The sequence below is a fragment of the Perca fluviatilis genome, chromosome 10 (assembly GCF_010015445.1).
Source record: "Perca fluviatilis chromosome 10, GENO_Pfluv_1.0, whole genome shotgun sequence".
In the NCBI taxonomy this organism is placed as follows: domain Eukaryota; kingdom Metazoa; phylum Chordata; class Actinopteri; order Perciformes; family Percidae; genus Perca; species Perca fluviatilis.
This window is the reverse complement of record NC_053121.1, coordinates 25129682-25147859: the sequence shown is the minus strand read 5'-3', so window position 1 is coordinate 25147859 and position 18178 is coordinate 25129682. Positions and strand designations below refer to the sequence as shown.

Sequence of the window (18178 nt, the reverse complement as noted above, 5' to 3'; positions counted from 1 at the left end):
TCTTTAGGTACATGTGAAATCGTTACCGGCTGATGTTGACCGTATATTTAGTCTACTCAGTGGCCGGTGAGAGATCCCTCACCTCAGTGCAACATTCTCATTCACTGTGAATATAAAACCCCCGGCTTGGACCTGCTGCCACTATTTGCCTGTTGTGTTGTAGCCCAGTTTCAACTTATTCAAAGCCATGGCCATGCTCAGAGTGTCTTCTTATCGCAAGCTGTTTGAGGATGATAGCTGGAGTCGAAATGGAGGGTTAAGTCTGCAGTGTGCAGGGCAGTGCCGGTCCTCTGTCAGGTCAGTGTGTGTCTCTGGGTAGAGGTTGAGTGCAGCAGTGTTGTTTCACTTAAAAATATGTAGACTTTAAGATGTATTTAACCAGAAACAAATGTTCATGAATGTGGGTGTTGTAGTTAAGGCAGATTTCCCTGAATAGTGATGACAAATACCTTTTTTGTGCTCATGGAAATAATTTCTCTATAATTAGTCTTATGTTCATTTACCTTGACAGGTGAGGGCTAATGAACTGAAGTGTTTAAAGAATGATGCTGTACTGTAGTTGAACTTTTTTTGTTTGTTTCCCAAATGAATGTTTTACTGTATGCAACTTTGTAAAAGTCATTAACTATCCCTGGATGTGGATCAAATGATCGCCCATAGGATCCTTGAAAATCCATTCCAGTCTTTGGTACTTTGTGTCCTCCTCTCAGGGGTGCGGCCGTTAACAAGTGTAGCTGTGACAAGTTAGACTTTGTAGCTGCCGAGGCGCTCAACAAGGAGGGTCTGAACCGGTTTGTCCAGGAGCGCAACATCATCGCAGCCCTCAACGACCGCCTGGTCAGGCTTATTGAACTGGTGAGGAAAAACGCTGTTACTGCTCCCAATGACACACCAGCACTTTATTTTCCCTCAGCTGTGTCATGCCTTTTGTTCTTGGTAAATGAAGCAGTGAATATACACACACACACACACACACACACACACACACAGTATGTAACTGTTTAATCTGTCTCTGCCCTTTAGGCCCATTGTTTTGAGGAGGAGAATGATTCTCTTGAATGTCAGATTGTTGAACTAGAGGAGAAGCTGAACAGTCGACAAGCCTCCTCCAGCATCACCTCCACTGTGGCCGAGCCTGACTACAGTCTGGATGCAGTGGTGGAAAGACTGCGCAGGGAGAGGGTATGCTGCCGCTGCTGGGTGTGTCTGCTGCATGCTTCTCTGTGTGCGACATTCTTAAATTGGGTTTTCTCATAGATGGTCCATTGCGCTTTCCATCCCATCAATTTTACTTTAGTTTGTGCAGTGACAGACAGGACTGATCTATAACCTTGTCAAGGTCCATCACTGTCATCACCGCTTCTCCCTGCAGGATGAGATTCTGTGTGACACAGAGGAGCTGCAGAAAGAGCTTGAACGTCTGATGAAAGAGTACGAGAAGGCTGCACAGCAGACGGTCATCCTCCAGCAGGGACGACAGGAGGTTGCTGAGGTAATAGTTGTAAATACTATATAGCATCCTTACCGGGAACAAAGTCGACTTGTGAAAGTCGGGGCTGTAGCCAGGATTTATAAACACTGAGAGTCCCCCTACATAAAAATGTGTATATACAGTACAGCATAAAGCTTGACAATGCAACATGAATGAGTTAAGGTAAACTTAAATAATTAAAGCAAACCAAGATCAACACTAAAGTGACATCCATAAAGGGTTGCTAAACAAATTACAAATAATGTATTACTTCAATACAGACAAGAAATAAACAATTAAAATGCAGAAATAAAAATAAGTTTTTTGCAAATTTTAAATGAAGAATCCCTGAAGTTAGAGTATGTTCTCAGACCAGTTTAGCTTGTGTTACATCCTGTTATTTTGAAAAAATTAGCTCTATAAATGAATCCAGCTATAGAGATTCAAAGCCAACAAACATATATTAACTACTTACTAACATTTATAACTGCAGAGTTGATGGCTTATTGTTAAGTGAAAAACAAAAGCTCATGGGTTTTCCACTATACATTAAACATTAACCTTGAAGTTGTTAATCATAGTTGGTACTTTTTTGGCCTGAATAGTTTTTCCTGTTTATAAGGTGTCCATGAGATGTCCTACAGACTGTTTGACTTTGAATTATGGAACCCCCCGCCCCCTGCCCCTCCAGCATTATGGGCAGAAGTGCTGCAATTCACCCTCCAAACCAGAGGTCATGAGATTAAAAATAGTTATGTTTAACCCTTAGGGGTATGTATTTAGGTTAAAGAGTCACTTCAAAACATTTTATTGCACTTCCATGAAGTTGGGGGACTTTCAAGAGATGAGATATAAGAAAAGAATGGCCAAATTTGAAGCAGCAGAAGGTGAGATACCCTGATTTTTAGTCCCTAGTGTGGGTCAAGCTGCAATGACACTGGCTCCTACATTTCCCAAAATGCAACCAGTAGCACCTTTTTGTTAGACCCTCCGTGCCTGGTATTCCTTTGCCTGGTATTATCTTTCAAACTCAAATTAATCAACTAATGAATATTAAATTGAGTCACTTGTGACTTATACAACTTTTATTCTTTCATTTCCCCCCCCCCCCAGGGGATCAATACAGTATCTCTTAGATTCTTGTACCGTGCTATACATGATCACACCTCTCTTGTGATAATGCGCCTTCAGCACTAGACGGCAGTGTTGCCAAGCCTTTCCCTGCTCCTCCTCCCCTCGGCCTCCTGGTGAATCAGCTGAAACTCGGCACAGCTGCGCCTCTGTAATGCAGCCAATGGGTGTTGATCACCAGCAGTCACAGTCTGGGCTGGTGGCCCACTGCAACCTGAGCCACCAACTTTTCCATATACCCCCCTCCCTCACACATGCCAGAGCCAATCTCCTCCCAGCCGGGCCAGATGCGAGGGAGGATTTAATTTCTCCCTTACAGATGTGATGCAGGCTATAATACGGTGCCGTAATGTTCCTGCTGGCTGTTCCTTCAGTTCTCTGGTTCTGAATTGGGAGCAGCTGGAGGGTGACAAGAAAGACTTGGTGGGAAACCGACAGCGAAGTAGAGGAAGAGCAGAGATGCGGAGGAGAGGAGCAAACGCTACACAACTCAACCCACAGCTAGCTGCAGTTCTCTCAACATAATGGTAGACTGACAGCGATGAAACAAGGCATGTTATCCAGTCCAGTATACTACTGGATATTGTGTTGTTTCACTCCTGCCAGTTCTGCTCCATTTTTTCAAGGCCTACAAATTTCCCCTCTTCATAAACCTTTTGTTTCAGTTATGTTATTGTCACCAGACCTGGTGGGTTGCAGTAAAACACAGTTGTGCAAGAACACCATTCACCAGAATTAAAATGCACTTACAAGGAAGTGGATGAGTGACGAGGCCAAGTGCTCAGTCGGTTTACTGTAAGTGGTGCTGCATGGGAACAAAAAAAATGGGCACAGAAAAGAAAATGTTCTTCACGCACTCTTAGGCAGAACAAGGAGAGAAGTTATAATAAAAGCCTTTATTTAGTCAGGCATGTCGGTTAAAACGCCTACCGGCTTTGACCTCACAAGATCGTCATCAGAGCGAGAATTGTAAAAACAGTGGATGGATTTTAAAATGTTGAGGAATCTTAAAGGCCAAGCAATAGGGTTCCAGACAAACAAACAGTTTTCTGCTAAAGTTAGTTCAGTTTTGATTATTTCACATGATTTCTGTTTTTCTCTGTGCACTTTTCCATTGGTTTCAATGGGGCGGGGCTGTGTTGGAAAAAGGTAATGTCATGTACTTCTAAGCACCAATCAGGATGTAGCAACATTTGCATCAGAATACGATGTCAGTTAGTGGGTTGTTTGGCCAAAACACACCCACACTTCCAGATGAAGCAGATGAGCTCAGTTTTTGCCTGTCTTAACTTATAAATAATACCTAAAGATGTTTTTTTTTCTCTGAACTTTAACTTGGATTTTTGCATGGTTAGTAACGGATAATTATAGAAATAAAAATAGAAAAATACTTGATTTGACTTGGGCACTATTCAGTCACGGTTTCCGTTTTACAGCCCGCCGCTATAATGGTTTGGTTCCCTCTCATCGATAATCAGCATCGTTTTTAGCAAAAAAATCTCTGATAAATTCACTTTACCTGCTCAGCACCAAACAGCTGACTGACACAGTTAGTGACTAGCTGGTGAAGAGAGTAGCTAAAAAGCCAGATATTTCCTTCATGAGTTGGTGGAAACCAAAAGGGAAGTAAAAGGAGAGTCGATATTAGACTTCCAATTGTCAGGTGGACAGAAACACGACTCCACATTAATGCTAATGTTGCTCTCCTGGATGCTAAAAATAAGCAACTTTTCCAAAAAAAAAATTCCAAATGAACTATATAAGGTGCTAGTATGTCATGGTTGTGTTTACAGCTTGTTGCCCCTAAGAGGCCAAAAAGACAATTAATGCTTTAAAGTTTCTCCCCAGCTGCTTGCAGATTCCTGAACGCAGGCAGCAACAGCAGCAGCAGCATCAGGACCAAACCACTTTTGCTTACTGCTTTCCATCAAGGACCGTGCCACCCTCCCAGCAAGGCTCCACAACTTCACCACCAAACTCTCTCTGCATGTGTCCAAATGTAAATGTAGGCACCCACAGTAACTGCATCCAACACCAATTAATCTGGTTCTTTAAAAAGAGTAGATGAGCTAAGAACCCCTGCTAGCGGATGGATCGGTGGACAGAGCTTTTGTGTCTAGTTAGCCTGCTTCTGAACTTCCTCCTCCTCCCCCTTTTCTCTGCATTGCGGTGTCTACTTGCTGTTCAGGGAAACAGGTGGATGTGCTGATGGTTTCTAAAATGGTTGTTCAGGGTGGAAACAAAGCCTTTTTGTACTTTTCTTCAACCTGTGGTGTGATTTACTGCACAAACTGCAGTGTTCTGAGACGCCTCCAGAAATGAAGTTGAACTTCTGTACTTGCAGCTTGTTCTCTGTTAATTTGATTTTCTTTGCAGGAAGTCGATGCTGTGACAGCAGAGTGTTTGGCACTGAGGGAGCAAGTGGCTATCTACGAGGAGCAGCTGGCCAACATGGAGGCCCAGCACACAACGGTGAGGGAGAGAGAGGATCTATAGCTGCAGCGTGGTAAAACGGAAATTTTATAGCCATGAAAATGACTCAAAATGTAGCTCTTAAGTCAGACGGGAATGTTGGAGAAATATCCAGACCTGTGGTGACAAACACAGCTAGGATGATCCCTGTCAATATAAACATATGGGGAGAGGATTAAAACACAAAATATGTATCTAGTATATCATGCAACAAGTCAAAATTAGGCCCTTGTTTAATTTGTTGTGTTCATTTGAGTCCTTGTTCCAGTGTTTTAAAGGGGACATAAAATGAAAACTCACTTATTCAGTGCTCGTGCACATACATTTTGGTATCTGAAGTGCAGTACCAACCTGCAAACTGTGAAATAAGACAATCTAGTCAGGTTTTTGTGAGCTGCCTAGATCCGAAAACATGGAATTCAACAAGCCATTCAGATTTGGCTCCCCTTCCTATGTCACATGCAGGCTCATTAGAATATACCGCCCCATATCTGAGTATCTCCATCCAGCAGCTTGAGAACTACCTTTGCAAAGGTGCACCATATTTTTCTCACAAACCATTCAGAGACTGGGCTTTTTGGGCGGGGGGCTTAAAGAGACGGGCGCTAAAACGGAGCGTTTTAGCCTGAGGGTCAATACAGGTATCTTGAGACAGACAGTATGGAAAAAAACAACAACATTAAAGCAGGTTAACATGATCCTGTATTAATCCAAAATACATGTATTAACCTGAAAATCAGCATATGTCTCACTTATGATTTCTTTCTGAGAGTTGGATTAGAAGATCACCACCACTCTGAGAGTGGTATCAATCCTCTCATGTGACTCTTAGCAAGAAAGCAAACGCGCATATTTCCCAAAATGAACTATTGCTTTAAAGGTGCTGTAGGTAGGATTGCAAAGATCCAGGACTTAGCCAAACAATTTGAACAGCCACAAGGGAGAATGAATGCGTGTGCATGAGCAGTGATTGACACGCAGTTAGACACCACCCCCTGGCCCTGATTGGTGCATCTGAACAGGGAGCGGTGGATTTTTGCAAATCGCACTACAGGCTGTAGGTGGTGCCAGACGAGCCAGATTATTATTTTTTTTTATTACCTGCTTCATGTAGTTCTACTGGAATATAGGGTCAGTTTCAGCAAATATGACAGAAAGTTAATTTTATAAGTCTTACCTACTGCACCTTTTAAAATAGGCTTGTGTTTGCAACCATATCCAATGCACATAATTACCTATATCACATCCACACACACCCTGCTCTCTCCACCTTCTACAATATTCTCCACCCCGCCAGGAGATGACAGACGCGCCCCAGTATCAGATCTTGAGGCTGTAGGCAGAGAGAGCGGCAGCTGAAGCAGGAGCAACTCCATCACACTGTTTTTCTCTGCAAAGCCAGGCCGCCCGGCGTTTAACACACTCCCTCTGGGACACGCTCGATAACTCACAGTCCGGGAAATGCAGCTGAATACCAAATGGAAAAAGAAATTTTCTTTGTTTTATTAACTGTTGTTATTCTCAGCACTTCAGATACCCCATATTTCCCTGATGAATCGGCAGCCATGTCGTTATTTAGGTGGAGGGGAAAGGATACAAATGTTAGACTGCCATTGCAGCTCTGTAACAGTTAATTTTCTCTGTAATGGATATAGGTTTTTTTTTTTTTTTTTTTACTGAAGGAGCTTGATATTGGAAGCTGAAGACAAGTATGTTGAGGTATTTGATGTGTGTGTAAATTCATCAAAATGAACTATGTGTGTTTGTATTTGCAGAGGTGAAATGTTACTAGTACATATCAGAGGTACTTTTTTTCATTTCATGCCACGTTATAATTCTGCTGCACTACAGTTTTATTTGACAGCTATAGTTATAAGTTACGTTACAAATCAAGATTTTACATAGAAAACATATGATGGCTAATAAAATATGATGCGTTCTTAAATATAAAATCATTCAACAGTATATAAAATAGATCAAATTAGCTACAGTATATATTAGTATAACACTCAGGGGCCATTTATCTGCATAACAAGTACTTTTACTTTTGACACTTTAAATAAATTTTACAGATAATGCTTACAATTCTTTAACTTAAGTAACCTATGCAGATGCTTTACTTGAGTAAGTACTAATACCACACAGTAAAAATTCTACTTCTGACTACAGTAAAAATGTTACATGTAAAAGTCCTGTATTCAAAATATTATTCAATATTATCAGCACAATGTACTTGTAGTTAAGTAAAAGTACAATAATTCCCTCTGAAATGTAGTGAAAAACGAAGTAGCATGAAATGGAAATAATCACATTTAGTTATTTAGTTGCATTTGACCACTGAGTATACTTCACCGCTGTTTTTTTTTTTGTGTGTGGCATGTATGATCAGGAAGTGGAGAATCTGCTGGAGCCAGCTGAAGGGGCTACAGGAGCAGTGGCAGCTATTACATTTGGCAGCCCTGACATCACTCCAGCCCTGCTTGTAAAAGAGTACTACTGCCAGCTGGCCGAGAACCTCCAGGTACAACACACAGTAGCATAAAACCCATATGAAGTGGCCGCCTGATGCTTTACAGTAGCATGTCTGTGTACAACCATAGAATCACAGCAAGGCTATTTCTGGCTTTGGTTCTCATTGAGCGACACTTCCATGCACATGAATGGCCTCATAAACACCAATAGTGGACAAGTCAATAAGTACATTTACTCAAGTACTTTACTTAAGTAAAATTATAAGGTACTGGAGGGTTTCAATGTCATGCTACTTTTTACTCCTACTCCATTACTTCAGAGGGGTGTATGTTATCTGACAGCTATGGATACTTTTCAGATTAAGATTTGACATTAAAGAAACATGATAAGCTTGTAAAATGCATTTTTAAAGATGAAGCCAGTGTTTTTTTTCACTAGCAATGGCTGGTTGGGGCCCTTTGCCACTTTTCAGATGTCTATAGTGTTCTCCATCCAAATGTAGTATAAATCTTTAACCAAGAAAATCAGCTAATTAATTTAACTCTATCAATAACTATATCAAGAGCTGACTTAGCGAATGTATCCACCAGCCACCGGCTGGTGGATACATTCGCTAAGTCACTTCATGAATATAAATTTATGTCGCTAAACTTAGTTTTTTCTTCTTTCCTCTCCCATTAATCATCTCGTTGATCTTGTGACCCTTTGGACGGGGCCAACCCCTTGGTGTGACAACCACTGGACTAAACTGTATATAAAGAAACAGCAGCTATACCTCAACCAGTTATAACAGTAAAAATGCCACTTACACGTGCATGCATCAGTATTAATAATCTCATATATAATGATGTATGTGTGACAGGAGCCTTTTCCTGCAGAACAAGTACTTTTACTTTTGATACTTTAGGTGCATTTTGTTTGTAATACTTCTGTAATGTTACTTCAGTAGGATTTAGAATTACTTTTAGTTGGAGTATTTTTAAATTGTTGTATTGCTACTTTTATTAAAGTAAAATGATCTGAGTACTTCTCCCTCCACCGGCTGCCTTCCTCAACCTCCTACTGACCACTGATTACTTTCTCCCTCCCTCTGAAACATCCCTGCTAGGGCCAGATGAAAATCTCAACTTTCACAAATCACACAACGATACTCCCACTTGTTTTCTTTTCCTCTTAACACAACACCAGGGAAGAACTCGAGAATCAGAGGCTGCCTTTGTCTACCTGTGTGTGTGTGTGTGTGTGTGTGTGTGTGTGTGTGTGTGTGTGTGTGTGTGTGTGTGTGTGTGTGTGTGTGTGTGTGTGTGTGTGCGTGTGTTGCATCGGGGTCAGACTACAGCTCCGGTGGGTCTGACCCCCTCTGGGGGCGAGGATGTCTGCCCGGTTCGAAGGTCAGGGCTGAAATCAGACTGCTGGCCGCCTTCCCATGCTCCTCAGCAGTACTGGAGTAGACGCTGGTGCGTGTGTCCTTCATTTGGAGGCATGGCTGAAGGGTATCCAGCGTATTTATGTATTTGTGTGTCTGTCTAGATGCGTAGGTGTGTTTTTTTTGTTCCCCCAAACCCCGTCTATTCCCTCTCTCTCCCTCCCACTCTGTCTCTTCTCTCGCCAGCTGGACACCGTCCTGTCTGTGCCTGGCCTCGATTACGACGCGCAATTGTCTCGATGCTAAAAATGATTGCTATCGGGGTTTGAACAGTAATGGTGATTGCTGGCTGACTCCCACACACCTGTGCACCCTCATGTTGCTTGTTTCTGCTGCATTTGTTCCATCTAATCAGGAATGTAGTGGACACGAGGAGAGGTTTAACCATCAGCTGGGATAAGAGGCTCTGATTGCTCCTTGCTCCACTGTCAGAGTGCACTTAACTGCCCAAAAGAAACACCATCCTCCATGGTCCTGTGCATTTGCAGACTCAAACTGAAAGGTCAGAACTTTCACGACTGAACTTCTTCCTCCTCTTCTGTCTTTGCAGTATGAGTGTGGTGCATCCTCCTCCGCTGTGGTTCACAGTGGTGATGGAAAACAACTGGAAGTGGGGGAAGCTGGAGGGTCAACAGTCAAAGACTTTTCAAAGATAAACGACATCAATGAGCTGAAGATGCTGGTGAGCCGACTCACTTCCTACCTACTTTTTTCATCACTTTTAAAGGGTTAGTTCACCCAAATCAAACAAATAGTGCTCCACATTATTAAGGTAGATTTGGGATTTGGTTTTATTTGCCAAGATTTTGAGATGAGATCTCATTTTTCTGCTGCGCACACCTTGCAAATCTCAACAACATGTTGTGCAAAGCTCCTGCATTAAGCAAGCTGATACTCTTATTAGTGCCTTGAATAGAGTTAGCTCAGAAGATTGATACCACTGTCATGTGTGCCAGCAGCTGGTCAGCTTAGCACAAAGACTAGAAAAAAAGTGGGAAACAACTAATCTGGCTCAGTCCAAAAGTAACAAAATCAGCCTACCAGCACCTCTAAAGATCACTAAATAACACATGTATATGTTGTATGTTTAATCCGTACAAAACCAAAGTATAAAAACAACAAGTTTTGGTTGCAGAAGGGGTTGTGTGTTGGACTATTTCTTGGCTGGGTGCAGTCACTGTGAGTCAGCCAGTCAGCATGAGGTTGCCAGGTTAGCTTTTTTGCTCTATTCTAGTCTTTATGCTAAGCTAAGTAAGCCGGCTTCTGCTCCTCTAGCTCTCTAAAGTGATGAAGCGTATTTCTGAAAACGTTTAACTATTGTTTTAAAAAGTAGTCCCATGGAAATTGTTGACTGCATGCTCTAAGGATTATCCAGAGTAATTGGGACATTGTAATATAAAGTATACATTTCCAAAACTGATAGTTACAAACTTCTGCAAATAAAACCCAAACTGTCTGCATGGCTGGTTACCGCTACTGGCAAGGAAGAAAATCTGTATTTTGGGGGGGTGAATGACCCTTTAAGTTTCACATTTACACATCATTTAAATACTTCAGTTACTGCCTACTGATTTACATCTTCCCATAACACATTTCCTACTTCTTTACTGACAAAGAAAAGAGGAGTCTTACAGACCACAACTGGCTCTGCATCGGCCATCAGCTCTTAAATCAGACATAATGGTGGAAATGAATGGTTTCCCACAGCAGGCGAAGGGAGTGGAGAGCAGCTGAGTGACAGCAGAGCAACAGTGTGGGAGATCCTGCTGACCAGAGTGTTTACTCTGCGGACACTTTCAGCAGGAGATGTGAAAGGCTCGGCTTCAGCTCAGACAGGATTTATTGCCCTCTGTGTCCTCAGTTATTAAGTACAGTCTTTAAAGCGCCTGCAGCGTCATGAACATCTTAAAACTTGACACACACACACACACACACACACTGACTAGAGACTACCTCTGCAAATGAAAGGGAGGAAATAAACCTTCATCGGATATTTCTCATCCTGCCAGCAGAAAAATGACAGCAAGGGGCTTTGAATGAAAGAGCGAAGTGAGGCCTCAACAAAGCTACGAAACAGGAAATTATGACTCAGGTAAAATCACCAGGTGATTCCCAAAACTACCTCCATTTCCTTCACATTAGTCTCTTTAACATCCATCAGTGGTCAGACCACAGCTGAAGCCTAGCTACATCTGTAACAAACATGGTGGTTTAGTTCTCATTAATGAGGCTGTAGCTCTTCCTCCAGCTCTTTAAATAAACAGTAAGCCTCTGTAACCACAGCAGAACTCTCCCAACATCATCTACTACATGTCTACTATGCAGCACCCTATCCCCAGTTCTGTTCAATCCAGCCTGACGGATGAACAGCACGGCCTGATCTGCTCTGTTTCCTCTCTCGCCTGTGATGGATGCCTCAGGTCTGGCTTCTCACCGAGACACAACATGTCCAAACAAACAGATTGCAGTTAAAATCAGCCATGACGCAGAAATGTATATAATAGAGCAGGCACTGATGGGGTTGTATGCCACTTCTCGCATAAGCACACATCCCAGACCTCACTCATTATGCCAGGGAGAACCAAGGAGTCTGGGAGCAAGTGGCTTGACCAGGTTTGGGAGTCATCATCAGCTGGGTCTTCCTCTGCTCACATGATCTCACTGAAAGATGAGCACGACTGCCTGGATCCCCATCTGGCTGTGACAGCTAATTGTTGAACTTGCGTGATTGCTGTAATTACTCACGGCAGGACACCACAGCTTCAGACATGAGGGGAGGGGAAGGGGAAGGGGGGGGGATGCTCCTGCTTTAGTTTGCGGTAGAAGTAAAGGAACCTGTTTTATCTGTGTAGGTTGGGTTGATTGGCATACTAAAGTTTTGGTTTGTTTTTGCTCAATTTCTATCCATTTTATATCAAAAATCGATCAAATGACAAATGTGTAATGCCTTTGCTTGTGATGACCAACCCATAGAGAGTTATCCCATTTCTTTTAGCTCGTTTTTTTTTTTTTACGACACACGAACAATTCTAGCTTGTTTAAAAAGCTCTAAAAAAACAACTAAATGTACTTGCTTAGCATCAAATTGCAGACAGACAAACTTAGCCACTCGCTGGTGAAGAAAGTCGAACATCCAGATGCTAAAAACCCAGATATCTTTCTTGGCAAGACCAAAAGAAAGAGTAAATAATGTGATTTGAAACACGACAGAGACCATGAAGGGAACATCGAGACATAGTCTGACATGATAACTAGTCGAAATCTTTGTGAGTATATTTTGAATGAATAACCATTGCTGTATGTTGTTTATATTTCTGTAGATTTCAGAGCTACAAAAGGAGCTCTCTGAGCTGGAGAAGTGTAACGAGCAGCTGGAGGACGAGGTTGAGATGAAGACGGCTGCATTTATTGACGAGATTGCTGAGTTGGAGGTCTGAGAGTCGACTGATTAACGTAATCATAGGCTGAAAAGGACCAGTGGTTTGGTCTAATTCTGTCATTTAGTCTCACCCTCTAATCCGTGTGTGTGTGTGTTTGTGTGTGTGTGTGTTTCAGTGTACTATTGATGAAATGCGGCACCAGGAGGCCGACTTCCAAGTGCAGATGAAGAAGCAGTGTGAAGACTACAAGGAGCTGCTCAGTGAGAAGATGGCCAGAGACATGGAAATTACTGCTTACAGGTCAGACAGTCTGGTGTAATAAATTGTGTTTTTGTGTGAAACTGTAATAAATCTTCTGTATGATCAGGTAAGCTTGAAAACCTAAAACTGTACTTGAAACTGAATAACTTGAAATATTTGTTCTGGGATTGTTTTAATTGTTGATTGTTTATACGCTCCCTATTAGTAAAGCAGCTAGAATTCATCCTGGGGTTCATTAATACACATGAATAATATGAAACAAAGCGACGACAAAGAAATAGTCAAATTAACTTTAACAGTCGACTGAATTAGTACATAACACCCTGCCAAATATAAATCTAAGCAGGCCGTGTATACTGTTGATAGACGTGTAATGTATACATGCACCTACTATCTTATCCAATATTATCTGATATTCAATATTTATTCCACCACTCACCCTTTACTATTGGTTTTTCTTGTTTAGAATTTCCTGTAATCATTTAGAATTGGTGTATATTGTTGTCCATTATTGATTATAAATATGTGTATATATGCATCTACTGTATATTTTAACCTATTTGTACAGTATGTAAAAATTGAGAGCTACTAGAAACCAGAGTCAAATTCCTGGCTAATAAAACACAGTCCAAAAATATTACAAACTTGGATTATTACATTAGATCATATTACCTAGAATAGATTGTACTTTTCAATTTGAGGCTCTTTGTATTAGTAATCTATTTGATTTGAGTTGGTAACAATTGGAATAAGCTCTGTATACAACAGTGTCTGGGAAGATATAATTGATATTTCCTCCTGGGATTGATTTTCCAGCAATAATACATTCTAACTTACTTAATATGCTATAACGGACCATAAGGTTCTAGTGTTGATGCAATTCTCAGAGCTGCCATAAATACGACTCTTACAGTGGTCATCCATACTTTCACAACTCTCATTCCCCTCTTATAGAGAACTGCAGGTTGTTATTCTTAAATGAGACCCCTATCATTATAAAGCACTCTTTATGTCATTAACAGCACGGTACAATTATACCAGAGAAGATAAGCAGACTTTGGGACAGCGAGGTCTAACTGTTAGCGAGGCTGTCAGTCAATAGGATGACCCTGAACCAGCACTCTGGGGCAGAGATGGACAGCCATGTCTGCTGGAGAACATGGAGGTGTTCATTCCAACAAAAACACTGCACCAGATTTCACTGATTAGTTTGTCTTCTCCTGTTAAAGGTGTCATAAAGTCAACTGCTTTAGTTTCTGATTGCAATTAAAATCTCAAGCGTCGGAGCCTTTTCCTGACATTTATTGTAGATTCCCATCTCTGCGGTAGGGGGTCAAATGAAAACCGACGTTCCCTACGGTGCCACACATAATTTAAACCTCTTGAGGAGAATAAACTGTTAGGAGCAAAGCACATAATAACCCTGGGATGATTTCATTAGATTTAAATTAAATCCATCGTCACTGTTTTTTCCTCAACATCAACAAAAGGTTTCTGCGTAAGCCTCACAGTGAATAATACAAGGAGTATTTCTGCAAGTCCAATATTGTCTCATGTAATGCCACCTGGACATCCGCATTGTCCATAATAAGATATTCCTGCAAACAAAGGCCTGACATCACGGGCCAACTGGAGTCACAGGAAACAGCTTCTGAATATGATGCGGTTTCCTGTACCTGACCTTGAAGACGTTGTAGGTCATTCCCTCCTTCCACTGAGGTTGTTTAACCATCTGCCATTCTGGTATGTGGACTGACGCACTTCAACCACCTCATCCTGCTGCCACGTAATTCCTCCTGGTCCCTCCATCGCCAATCCGACTGCATCTGACCCCCAGGGGCCCCTGCTGCAGACCTGAAGCTCAGACCCTCACAATGCCTCATTAGAATGGGCAAAGAGGACCTCACACTGTCAGCGCTGTGTGCTGGGCCACTGCCAGCTCTTCTCCACGCCAGCCTGTTAATGTCAGCCCTCCCCTTACACACATTTCCAAATTCGCCACAGTTTTAATTCCCTCTCGTTACCCAACAGACTGTCCCAAAGACATTTAAGGCACAGGAAAGGCACACAATCTACGCCAACTTTTATTTTTTTTCCTTTCCTTCCTTTTTTTTATTTACTGGATGTTTTGTCATCCGTGATTAAAACCATGAATAAGAAATGAAAATGGTGGTTGTTTATTCTCTCCGTGCTGTGGCAAACTGTCTGCACAACAGACCTTAATGACCCAAGGCTGCCATTACATGGTGGCTTATCGCCTGGAAAAAGCATCTGAGTAGTTCAGGCAGATGCTCGTTGCTTTTGCTCAATGCTAATGTGAACCATATTACACTGTAATTCATTCTGCTGTTCATTGTGGTCTGCTCATGGTGCTGCATGACTCAGCAACAAGTAGCTCAACTAGGGACAAGATCCTTTTTAGTTAAGTGCAGTCGATGACTGGTCTGCCGGTCCTATCTTAAAGCTGCTATAATCAATATTTTTTTATATTCACAGTGAATCCAATCAATCCCCTCTGCGCTACTGAGCTTAATAGCATCTTTCAGCTCATTGTTTTGATTTTCTGGCATGCAACTTTACTGCTTTGGTACACTCTCATCTCTCTCATCACTAGCGTGTCCAGATGTAGCAGGCAGCTGTTTTTAAAAACCCACTGTGCACTTCTACCTGCCCAGCATCAAACAGCAGACTGCCACAGTGAGCAACTAGATGGTGAACATAGTGAAGCATTTAGCAGCTAAAGAGCCAGATATTTCCCTGAGGAGTTTGTAGAGACCAAAAACAGCGTTAAAAAGAGATTAAATATTGGACTTACATTCATCAGATGGACACAAACATGACGTAAAATGAATGATAATGTTGCTCCGTGTCTGCTGGATGTGAAAAAAAGCATATTTTTGCTAGCAAGTACGTCATATCAACTTGATGGTGATATGTCAATATTGTATTTAAAAGTCCCATGGCATGAACATTTCACTTTATGAGGTTTTTTAATATTAATATGCATTCCCCCAGCCTGCCTATGGTCCCCCAGTGGCTAGAAATGGCGATAGGTGTAAACCGAGCCCTGGGTATCCTGCTCTGCCTTTGAGAAAATGAAAGCTCATATGGGCCGATCTGGAATCTTGCTCCTTATGAGGTCATAAGGATCAAGGTTACCTCCCCTTTCTCTGCTTTGCCCGCCCAGATCATTTGGCCTGCCCATGACATCCTCCTTAATAGCTACAGACACAGAAATGGCGCATACTAAGGAAAGCTCATTGTGGGACTGGCTCTAGTGGCTGTAATTCTGCACCAAGGCTGAATTTGGGAAAGAGACTTCAGATACAGTATTAGGGGACCACTAAGTCTATATAAAAGCATCCAAAGAGCACCATGTCATGGGACCTTTAAAGTGTGTTTTTGCGGTTAAAAAAAAGCAGTTATTGCAGGTTTAAATGTGTATATTAGTAGCTGTTCTTAAGCTTTTGATCCTATCACATGATCTTCATCAGCAGATGGAGTTTGTTATCATGTCTATTTTTTTTCTGTATTTTTCCTTTAGGACTTCTCATTTATGTTGGCTTAAAAGTTGAGTTATGAAGTTCATTCTTCACCCTGGAAGCAGCTGTTGACAAAACAATCTCACCTCAAGGCCCATTTTTGAGGTTTATAATCGAAAGCTTCAGAACAAGTGAAATAAGCAAAATGGCAAATAGTCCTTAGTTCCATCTTCTCAGTGTTAGATTTTATGTGCTGCTTTTCTTTGTCTTATGTATTAGTAAACAAAAAATCTATGTATTTTGATTTGAACAGTAAACTTCATTTGAAGATGTTGCCTTGGCCTTTAGGAAATTGTTTTTTTTACAATTTCCCCAAATTGATTAATTGAGAGAATAATTGATGGTGAAAATAATAGTTAGTTGCAGTCTTAAAAATTGACCTTAAGGTGAGATTATCAACTAATGTTTTTAATATAAAGAATTAACTTGCAATCTTCTGTCTTTCTGGTAAACTTGGCCTACAACTGATGAGCAGCACTACCTGTGAGTACTTCACCTTGGTCACCTGTACTCTGTGTGTTTACCGTGGTATTTCTCTGGTTCAGGAGTCTGGTGGAGGAAGAGGAGGAGCGCCTGTGCAAACTGTGACTTGAGGCTGGAGAATCAGACTGGCAGGCTGGATACTCCCCCCACACATGGATTAGAAAATAGACCAAAGAGAAACGTGAAAAACACACCGAAACCAGCACTAGGATGAAGCTTAAGGTACCAATGCAGCAATTTAAGCAGAACTTATCATGACCGATTAATACCGTCTGGAGACCTAAGCGGGGCCATTGATAACAGATCGCTGGCAGATGACCCCGAGACTCCCAAGAAAGATGGAGCTGTCTAAAAGAGGTGGGAGGATGGGGTCTGCGCAATGAGTGCGTATCCATTCAGTGTCTGGCAGGGATATTTCCTTAAGTGGGTTTTATCTTTACCAGCTCACTGCTATGATTCATAAATGTGTTGTCCCCTCTTTGTTGAACAAGTCACACACACACACACACACACACACACACACACACACACACACACACACACACACACACGTTAAACTGCGGCTCTGTGAAGTCATCCCCCTCTGATACCACCTCATCCATCACTCAAACGTTGTCTGATTACCAGCTCTTAACCCTTGACCCCATCACTGTTAACATATTGACAGTTCTCCTTTTGGTAACTAAAAGCATCCCACCTTCCCTTTGCTTTTACAGTCATGCATTCATGTTTTGTTTTTACATATAACTGACAGTCAAGTGTGCAGTGCACTGTTTGCTTTTCAAATGGTTCATGAAGTTGTTGTTTTTCTGCAGCTCTTACAACATGAGCACCTGGATGTTTCTACAAGAAAAAGTCTGTATGATTCATTATTTCTCCGTTAGAAATCAATGATCCAATTGCTGTCATTTTTAGAAATAAGCATTCTGTAATACATTCCTCTGTAATCTTTTTATTTTCCACATGACATTTAAGCTGTCTGTGATAAATCATTGTTGGTTCCCACTTCTGCACAAGCATCCGCATGTGCTTTAGATTTAAATTGAATAAAACTAATTGCTTGAGAGATCACCTCATACTGTGTGATTTCTTTCGTGAAAATCTCTGTTTCATGAGAACTGCTTGTGAATTTTTGGACTTAAGAAGTTCCCCGCACTATAAAACTATGCAGCGAGCACAGAGTGATTTATGTTCAGTGATCTTTCTTTCATTCATCTTCATGTTCAATGTGAGATTTGAACATTCCCAGCTATTAACGATCTCAAAGGCTTGTTAGCTCTGCCATAAAGATGAAAAATGCTGCTAATAACGGATCAAGATAAGATTAGCCACGCTCGGTGAACTTGTGGTGATGAGGAGTTAGCCTCTGTAATAATTGAGTTCAGTGTCTGGAGAAAGGCCTGGGAATGGGTGGATACGGTGACTTGTTTAATTGTCTCGACATGAAACATGGCCTGCTCAGGAGGAAGCTGCTGTGTCTGTTTTCTCAGGGCCGCAGAACTAAATCAAGTCCTCAGAGGAGATGGAAGACATTGTTTTC

The 18178-nt window shown here is 41.6% G+C and overlaps 1 protein-coding gene across 1 annotated transcript; it reads left to right on the top strand.

Annotated features, from left to right (window-relative positions):
• Position 1: 1 nt before the first annotated feature.
• vimr2 (vimentin-related 2) lies at positions 2-17714 on the top strand. The gene is made up of 10 exons (XM_039813392.1): positions 2-297; positions 711-855; positions 1024-1182; positions 1373-1492; positions 4979-5074; positions 7464-7595; positions 9523-9654; positions 12293-12403; positions 12528-12652; positions 16701-17714. The coding sequence occupies exons 1-10, from the start codon at positions 188-190 to the stop codon at positions 16741-16743; spliced, it is 1173 nt and encodes a 390-aa protein (XP_039669326.1). The 5' UTR covers positions 2-187; the 3' UTR covers positions 16744-17714.
• The last annotated feature ends 464 nt before the right edge of the window (positions 17715-18178 follow it).

What these genes read in the sequence shown, in the direction of transcription:
- vimr2 (XM_039813392.1), top strand. Translation starts at nt 188, where the DNA reads ATGGCCATGCTCAGAGTGTCTTCTTATCGCAAGCTGTTTGAGGATGAT. An exon ending in GACGACAGGAGGTTGCTGAG is followed by an intron (nt 1,493 to 4,978) that starts GTAATAGTTGTA and finishes TTTTCTTTGCAG; the next exon opens with GAAGTCGATGCTGTGACAGC. An exon ending in TCAATGAGCTGAAGATGCTG is followed by an intron (nt 9,655 to 12,292) that starts GTGAGCCGACTC and finishes ATATTTCTGTAG; the next exon opens with ATTTCAGAGCTACAAAAGGA.